Source organism: Panthera onca, chromosome A2, assembly GCF_046562875.1.
Source record: "Panthera onca isolate mPanOnc1 chromosome A2, mPanOnc1 haplotype 2, whole genome shotgun sequence".
Lineage (NCBI taxonomy): Eukaryota > Metazoa > Chordata > Mammalia > Carnivora > Felidae > Panthera > Panthera onca.
In genome coordinates, this window is record NC_138340.1 from 8,177,192 (window position 1) to 8,186,030 (window position 8,839).

The 8,839-nt window shown below is 60.3% G+C and overlaps 2 protein-coding genes across 10 annotated transcripts in view; one reads left to right on the top strand and one right to left on the bottom strand.

The window, feature by feature from the left end:
• The window catches only part of DNM2 (dynamin 2), an 89,106-nt gene extending 83,008 nt beyond the window's left edge, over nt 1-6,098 (top strand). For 6 of the 9 annotated variants that reach the window (XM_078443392.2, XM_078443396.2, XM_078443393.2 and 3 more), the window contains 4 exons: nt 97-261; nt 2,255-2,487; nt 3,496-3,738; nt 4,361-5,239. In XM_078443392.2, the coding sequence (XP_078299518.1) occupies nt 97-261; nt 2,255-2,487; nt 3,496-3,738; nt 4,361-4,430 (711 nt within the window). In that variant the 3' untranslated portion in view covers nt 4,431-5,239. Of the gene's footprint in view, nt 1-96; nt 262-2,254; nt 2,488-3,495; nt 3,739-4,360; nt 5,240-5,709 lie in introns of those variants that run through there. The other 3 variants (XM_078443395.2, XM_078443394.2, XM_078443398.2) reach the window with 2 other exon arrangements.
• On the bottom strand, nt 5,842-8,836 carry TMED1 (transmembrane p24 trafficking protein 1). The gene is made up of 4 exons (XM_060630237.3): nt 8,574-8,836; nt 7,803-7,900; nt 7,477-7,660; nt 5,842-6,893 (listed from the first exon to the last, which is right to left on the bottom strand). Exons 1-4 carry the CDS (start codon nt 8,754-8,756, stop codon nt 6,675-6,677), a joined length of 684 nt encoding a protein of 227 aa, XP_060486220.1. The 5' UTR covers nt 8,757-8,836; the 3' UTR covers nt 5,842-6,674.
• Nucleotides 8,837-8,839: the final 3 nt, after the last annotated feature.

An 8,839-nucleotide genomic window follows, 5' to 3' on the forward strand; every position in this document is an offset into this window, starting at 1 on the left:
GGGCAGGACAAGGCAAGCCATTCACAGAGAAGGGGGGCTCCCCACCCTCGCCTCAGGCCACAGTCCCCCCTCACCGCCTGCCCTCTCCCCCCACAGGCAGAGAATGAGGACGGGGTCCAGGAGAACACCTTCTCCATGGACCCGCAGCTGGAGCGCCAGGTGGAGACCATTCGCAACCTGGTGGACTCATATGTGGCCATTATCAACAAGTCCATCCGTGACCTCATGCCAAAGACCATCATGCACCTCATGATCAACAACGTGAGTGCCCGGCCCCGCCAGGGCCCACCCGCCACCGGGGAGGAGGCCAGGGCAGCCACGGCCAGATTGGGCCCGGACGCCCTTTGTATGACATTTAACATTAGAGTGAGTCACGACCTTCTAAACGTCAGAATCAGGGTTCCCAGCCTCTCTTGGGAGATTAGAAGGTACAAGCCACGTGGAGCTCACTCCCTTTTCCTTGGGTAATTGAAACAAATGCCACACGTATATACTTTCTCTGAAGTGTTTCAATCTTGTACGAACCCTAGGAGAAGAACTGTGATCATCTCCCATTTTCTAGACAGGAAAAGGAGGCCCCAGCAAGGTCAAGGAAGCTGCCCTGAGTCACTCAGAAGAGTGGGAGGTGGGATTAAAGCGCAGACTGAGTCTGTCCCCAGCTATGGCTTCTTGATGGCCTGTGGCCCAGCCCACCTTCACTGGAGGGCACTGCCTACCCCTGGGCTCCCGAGACTCACAGGGCTCTAGGCCTCTCTCTGGTGAAATGCACTTGTACTAATGTCTCCCACTCTCGGTTGCTGGGAGGGTGCAGGGGTTCATATGTCAGGCCTCCCGCTCAGCTGGGCACCCAAGAAGCAGCTACGTAGGCCAGCTTTGGGTTTATGTTGTGCCTGTGAAAGCTCGAAATGTAACAGGGTCTAAAGCAAAAATAAAGAGAGAAGAGGATGTCCAGGTTGATAATAACTCATTTATAATGTAGAAAAAGAACTGTGGAGCGTAACAGAATATACAGGAAGGCTCCATGTGTATAAAAAGGAGGGGAAATAAACTGTCAAGCCTGGTCGTTTTTGGAGATGTTGAAAGTCCATTTGGGAAAATTCAACATCCATTCTGAAAAGGACAACTGTAGGAGTCTTCTGTTAGGAATCTGTGTTTCAGTCTCAAAGTCACTCTTTTTTTTTTTTTTTTTTAATGTTTATTTTTGAGAGGCGGAGGGACAGAGAGAGGGAGGCACAGAATCCAAAGCAGGCTCCAGGCTCTGAGCTGTCAGCACAGAGCCCGACGCGGGGCTCAAAGTCACAAATTGTGGGATCACGACCTGAGCTGAAGTCAGACGCTCAACCCCCTGGCCACTCAGGCGCCCCAAAGCCACTCTTGACCTTAATGGGGGAGCTCAGGAGGCATTCCCTCGAAAGTCAAGAACAAGTTGGCTATCTCCACTTGTGTTTAAAACTTTTTTGTAGAATCACTAACCAATGTCGTCAGATTAGAAAAATCGCGTAGAGGTGTGAACACTGAAAAGGAAGAGGGAAACCTGTCCCTGTTTGGAGAAGCTCATGTACACGTGAACACACGTACCTAGAAATGCAGTAAAAGTAACTGAGAAACTCCTATATCCTGTAGGAGGTTTTGGAAGGAACAAAGTATACAATGAACAGAAACCTAGCACTGTTGTTGTTGTTTGTTTATTTATTTTTTTATTTTAGAGCCAGCGTGTGCTAGTGGGGGAGGGGCAGAGGCGGACGGGGAGGGGGGGGTGGGGGGGAGGGAGGGAGGGAGAGAATCTTAAGCAGCCTGCAAGCTCAGCAAGAGAAGCCTGACTCGGGGACCCTGGCCTCATGACCGGGGCAGAAATCAAGAGTCGGACGCTCAACCGACTGAGCCACCCAGACGCCCCTTTTAAACATTTCTTTTTTTAAGAGAGGGAGCTAGCAGTTTTTTAACAGACGCCAGTTCGCAGATAACGGATGGGAGGAGAGATGGCGATGCGAGAGGCAGGGTCCTCGGGGTAGGTTTGATCATCAGCGTCTGGTGAGACGGGCCGGAAGAACACTGGAAGGTGGCCCCGAGAGACGCGGCAGACACTTGGGTAGAACCCCCCCACCCCCCCACCCCCGCCTGGGTTGTAAGCCTCTGGCTCGTCCGGCAGTGAAGTTAAAGACAGGAAAGACTGCGGGGTGTGGTGGCCGCCCTCCCAGCCAGCGGCCCAGGCGGGCGTGGTGGAAGCCCTGACCTCTCCGCCCCTCGTCCCCAGACGAAGGCCTTCATCCACCACGAGCTGCTGGCCTACCTGTACTCCTCGGCGGACCAGAGCAGCCTCATGGAGGAGTCGGCCGACCAGGCCCAGAGGCGGGACGACATGCTGCGCATGTACCATGCGCTCAAGGAGGCCCTCAACATCATCGGGGACATCAGCACCAGCACCGTGTCCACGCCCGTGCCCCCGCCCGTCGATGACACCTGGATCCAGAGCTCCAGCAGCCACAGGTCCGTAAGGCCCGGTCACCCGCAGTCGGCAGAGGATGCTGCCTGCGGGCTCCCAGTTCCTCCCGTGTGTCCCGTCGGGGCACAGCCCACGGGGTGGGCAGGGTGGAGGGGCCCCCAGGGCTGGCCACAGTGGGAGCGGCTACCCTGCGTGGGCCTGAAGCGACGAAGAGAAGGGTTGGGTTAAAGGCCCACGTGTCTCCTCCTGGTGCTTCCCACGCGGTGAGCCCAAGTGGAAGCCAGAGAGGGCAAGAGGCCCGGGCCGTGGTGGCCACGGGGCCATCCTCCTGGAGCACAGATGAGAGTGGCGGGTTGGGGACGATCTGCGGGAGCCACTGGGAACCTTAGCTGGCACGTCCCCTTCCCCCTCAGCCACCCCAGAGCTGTTGGATGGAGATGAGACCCTGGCATGGGCAATGCAGACCATCAGACAGGGATACCTGACCGGTGACGGAGGCAGGTGGCAGGAGGAGAGGGTCGGTCAGGGAAATCTAGAAGGTGCCAGCCCTACTGAGACTTCAGGGAGCCATGGGTTACTTAGGGAGAGGGCACCCAACCTGGGGAACGGGGCAGCCTGTGGGGCGCCCAGGGCAGGGGCCTGTAGGCGCTGCAGCCTCTGGAGGCATTTGGACTTGCAGTCAGGGCTGGGCTCTGGAGGGATCTGTGGCTAAGGAGGGTGGATTGGAGGAGGTGAAGCAGGCGGGAGGCCCGAGCAGGGCCGGTGGGGGGCAGAGGGCCATGGGAGTGAGGTCAGAGGGAAGTGGGAGGACCTGGAGGCTGAGGAGGGGTGCAGGTGGGCCCTAGCTCAAGTTTTAGGTGGGGGCACAGCCATTGCCAAGCAGGTGGTGGCGGGTGGATGGAGGGAACAGGTCCTTGCCCCGCTGCATGTCCCTGGGCGGGAGCTGGTGCCTGCCTGCGCCACTCCCTCCCCCTCAGCCCTCTACGGCCACACTGGCCAGGCTGGCGCGCCCCACCCCCACCCCCAGCTCACACCCTCTCCTTTCTCCACAGCCCCACTCCACAGCGCCGACCCATATCCAGCGTGCATCCCCCAGGCCGGCCCCCGGCAGTGAGAGGCCCGACCCCGGGCCCCCCCCTGATTCCCATGCCGGCAGCCTCCTTTGCCGCACCCCCCATCCCGTCCAGGCCTGGACCCCAGAGCGTGTTTGCCAACAATGACCCCTTCTCGGCCCCGCCTCAGATCCCATCTCGGCCGGCTCGGATTCCACCCGGCATCCCTCCTGGAGTGCCCAGGTAAGGCTGGACCCCCCTCACTGCCTGCCACTAGAGCCACCGGCCTGTACCCTGGGGCCTCTCCTCGAATCTGACACCCTGCCCTAAGCTCTCCTCGCGCCCTGTGGGGAATGGAATCATCATCCCCATTTGGCTGGTGTGAAAACTAAGGCCCAGAGAGACCAAGTCGCTTTCCTCAAAGTCACTGAGTGGTGGTGGAGAGTCGAGGTGACTCCAGGGCTCCCAGGCCTGTCCCCTGCCTGAGCAGGTGGCCCGCAATGCAGGATGGGACTCCTCACGCGGGGCCCCTGCTCCTGGTTTTGACCATTTTCTTACTTGAGGACACGCGCTGTGAGCCGTTACACACCTCTGCCCTGCCTCTCCCCACCCTGCAGGCCAGGCTCTGTCCTCACTTCTCCCATGAAGAACGGGGAGGGGGGGGCCGGGGGGGGGGGACTCACACAGTCACACTGCCAGCTCCTCCCTGGCTCTCTAGATCCTTGAGAACATCCGGCATTGGGCAGCGCCGTGGGGGGGGGGGGGGGGGATGTGGCGGGGGGCGGGCTCCTCTCCCTCATCCTACTTATGGCCTCACTGCCATCTCCCCCCTCCCCCTCCCCGTCTGTCTTTATTCTCTTTGCAGCAGAAGACCCCCTGCTGCGCCCAGCCGGCCCACCATTATCCGCCCAGCCGAGCCATCCCTGCTCGACTAGGCTGCGGCTGCAGGGGGGGCGTGTTCTCAGGGGGTCCTCGCACACCCGCGGTGCAGGAGCTTCGGTCTGGGCCCCTCCGCTGCCCCTGGCCCCGTCGTCCGCGTGCCAGGACCAGGCTCCCTGCGGGCAGCCCCTGACTCTTCCCTAACCTTGGCCCCCATCCCCGTCTGCTGCACACAGCACTGACCGAAGGGGCCCTGGAGCCCCCGGGCAGGGAGGGGGGGAGCCGGGGTGGTGCACTTTGGGGGATGGAGCCTCGGGGTAGCAGAGGAGGGAACGCACTCTGGGCGCCATCTCGAATGAGGACTCGGGCCGGGGTGGGGGACTGGCCCAGGGCTTCTCTGGCCAGGAAAGGCTGAGAATAGAGGCACCCGGAGTGCCTGGATCCCCCAGGCCTTCCTGGGGCCCAAGGAGCATGTCCGCTTCTCAGCAGCGGGAGCTCCCGGCAGCAAGCCAGGCCCAGCAGGCCCAGCGCTGCCCGCCCTGCCTGAGTTGTAAATATTCCTTCCTCGGCCTCGGCTGCCGGAGGTGCCTTTGCCAGGTCCTGAAGCCTCAGCCCTGCCGGCCTCGCTCTCTCCTCCCTGGGTCCCCCCCTCCCCCAAGTCTCCGGGGTGGCTTGGGCTCAGGGCTGAGTGAGTGGGGAGGCTTTGAGGGGCTCCTGGCTCCTACCCAGGCCTCCCCCACGGGGTGGGCCCCAGGTGGCCCATCACTGAGCAGACCTCGCTCTCGCTCCTCGCTCGGTTTGACCACTGTAAGTGCCTGCACTCTGTATCCTATTAATAAACTAAAATAAAGGGAAGAAGCTTCTAGTGGCTGCTGTGTGGGCCTTTTGTGTTGTCAGGCTGAGGTTGTGGACTTGCTCACCATCCCCCCCCCCCCCCCAGCAGGCCTCCCTCCCACCCCCGGCTCTCACACCTCACTCACGGGGCTCTGCTCTTGGCGAGAGGGTTCACTTCTTCCAGAGACAACCATGCTCTCAAGGGAAGATCCTTTCTTTCCTTAATACCTCAGGAGTGGGGGCAAATGTTCCCCGCTCCCCTTCCACACATACTAACACGGGCCTGGCTGTGGCCCCTAACTCACTGGTGTGGAGACCCTGATGCAGGCCTAGGGTGGGCATCAGAATCACTAAGGGGAGAGAGGATTCCACCCCGAACCGCAGTGGTCAGGACCCCTCCCCACTGCTGTAGTCCTAAGGACTCCCCCTCAGGTCCCAGGCCTGCTGGCCCAGCCCCGGTCACAGTTAAACTTTGCTTTCTGATTTTTCTCTTGTGCCCAGGCGACCACCTCCATCGGCTCCCGCCCGACCTTTCTTCTGAACTTCGTGGGAGACCCCTCCCGCCTGCCTGGTTTGCCCCCTTGGGGCCAGGTCTGTCCCGGCTGGTGTCCCTGAGCCCCAATCACCAGGCTCTGTGATTTTCTGACCATAATTTATTGACTTCAGTGCCCAGGCCAGACCACCCTTTGTTCCGTGAGGCTCCTGTGCAAGGTTTGGCTGGGCCACCCCTCAGCTCTGCCCGGGGCCCTCGCAGAGAGAGCAGCAGGGGCGGATGGTCTCGCAGTCTCCACTCCTCGAGTTCTGTTACCAGACCTCACCGTGAGCCTCCCCCCTGCACTGGGCTGAGGGGCTGGGCTCCTTCTCGCAATAAAGTGACTGTCCTGGCAAGAGCACTGTTGTCTCCTTCCCAGCCCCTGGTGTCAGCGGGTCGCCCCCAGCCCGGAGCCACCCCCAGCAGCAGCAGGAACAGGCCTCTGGTGGGGTGATGGGGAGACCAAGGAAGGCACGGGGCCCTACAAACAGCAAGCCCCCTCCCACCACAACCTGGTTCAGAAGGCCAGTAGGGAAGGGAAGGGAGAGTTTGCTTCCCGGGCCCCATCCCACACCTAGTGCCAGTGCAGTGCTGGAAGACTCAGGCTAAGGCACACACATTTACAGCAGGGGACGTGGAGACGAGCCACAACACCCAAGGGTTGCATTCAAATGCTGCGGTGCCCCCGTCCGTGCACCATTTCCAGGAGAGCAGGTACAGCCACTGAGCTGCCCCTCCCGGAGGGCCCAGGTCCGTCAGCCAAGCCAACAAGTGTTTCTTGCCTGGCCCCTCCAAGGGAGAGGACACTTGAGGGCCACACCTCTGGCCCTGACTGTATAGCCTCCCCTCCCGAAGGAAACTCAGTTGGGGAAGGGACCCCCATGTCTCACACACGTGTACCCTGCTGCCCTTTTCCCCGTTCTTCCTTCCGGGGCTACGTAGGCACAGGGCGCTTGTCCTGGAACAAGCGCTTGAGCGTGCAGACCTGTAGCACGGCCACCAGCAGCAGCACGGCCACGTTCACAGCAGACCAGAAGTTGACCCGCTCCAGGTTGCCTTCCTGCAGGTTGCGGTCACGTGCCTCAAAGGCCCGCAGTAGCGTCAGCATCTGGATGCTACGCTCCAACCGGGTCTTCATGGTCTCGATGGATTCCTGTGGGGCAGAGAGAGGGACAGGGTCAGGCCTCCGCCTCTCAGGGAGCAGAGACCAATAAAACCAGGGGGAATGGGGTGAGCTAAGATCACAGACTCTGTGGCCAGGCTGCCGTGAGTCTTAAATCTGCTCTCTGTGGCTATGTGACCTTGAGCAAGCTAATTGGCCTCTCTGGGCCTCTGTTCCCTCCGAATTGCTGTGAGAGTTACATGCCTAAATAAGTGAAAAAAATGTACTTAGTAGTAGTCAACAGCACAGTTGCTAAAGCCAGACTGCCCGGGGTTCAAATCCTCGCTTTGCCAGTTGCTAGCTGCGTGGCCTTAGCCATCCTGTGCCTCAGTTAGAATGGGGCATTGAGAACACACTACCTACTTCATGCGGAGATTTCATGAGATATTTAAGCCCTCCTACACCTAGAAATGTATTATTTTAACTGTGAGCTGCTATTAACATAATTAAGGTGGGGGCACCAGGGAGGCTGGGTCAGGCGAATGCGGACCCCAGCCTCTGTGGAAGAACGGGAGCGCGGCTGCCCAAAAGCCGGAAATGTGGGATGAGTGGCCCCAGTTCAGTCTGAGCGCACCTTAATGTCTCCCATCTTGACATCCAGCATCTCCTCGGGCTCCACGGCCTCTGCCCAGCCTTCAACCTCCTCGTCGTCCTGCAGGCTGTCAAAAATGAGTTCAAAGAACACCAGCTTCTCTGAGATTGTGCTGAAGGAGTTGTCAAAGCACAGCTTGTAGTCCCCGGCCTCCGTGGGCTCCACTCTGGAAGAAAGACACACAGATACACGTGACCCTGAGTGGCCCACCAGCTGGACCTTGAGAGGCAGGGAAGGTGGTAACCTGAGGCCACTGGGGAGGGGCAGGGCTGAAACCGAACCCAGGCAGACAGTGGGACTGAACTCACGTGTGCACCCCATCTGCCTTGCGGGACTCGCTGACCAGCAGCACGCCCTGAGGGCTCTCCAGCGTGAAATCCACGTCCAGTCCAGCACCTCCGATCACCTGGGAGGGCAGGTAAGAGAGGGTGGAGGGCTAGGGGTAGGCCAAGAGCAGCTGCCAGGGAAAGCCAGACCCATACAGATCACCAGAAGGCTACCTAAGCCCTGACATCTACACCTGTGACCTGGTGCTGCCCGACCTGTCCCAGGTAGACCTTAGCCTTGGCTCTGTCTTCATTGATATGACCGCTTTGGGTCTGGCTCTTTCATCTGGTCACGCCCGCGTCGTAAATCCTTGATCGACGTTTACCTGGCCGCACACCAAATGAGGGGGCAGGGCCCAGCTTTCCTTAACCCAACCCCTGAAAAATCCTATTGCTGACCACGCCCTTTCTTGTGGCGCGTCTTGGTCACACCCACCGACTCCGGCCATCGCAAACTCTTGGCCACGCCCACTCGGGAGGTTCCCGCCCCGTGAAAGGCTCCCCGTTATAACCTATGGCCCCGCCCCTTCTGGGTGTCTCACTCTAGCCCCGCCTCCTGCCATTATTCCCACCCCCTTCGCTCTGCACGTCGTCTCCACCAGCTCCGGCACGCCCTCTCTAGCTCCGCCCCCGCGCTCTTACGCACGGGCTCCTCCCCCTTCCCTCTAACGCATGCCTCGCTTCAGCTGCCTGGCCACGCCCCCTCACCCAGGCTCCGCTTGTTCGCTGGCTCCCCAACCTGGGACCCTCTACCTGGTACTCAGTCTCGAGGCTTGCGTTGGCAGGCGCTGACTGGTAGAAACACTGTTTCCTCCCCGCAGGCAGCAGGAACGTGAACTCGCCGTCCTGGATCGGCGGTGGCCCTGCCCCTCCCACCCCCACCGGCGGCAGTAGTAGCCACAGTGCCAAGGCTAGGGCCGCTCCGGCCGCCATCATCCGGGTCACCCTCCGGTCTGCTAAGAGGTCGTGGTTCCTTTAAGGGCTAGCCCTGCCCCTTCTGCTACTCGGCGGAGCTCATT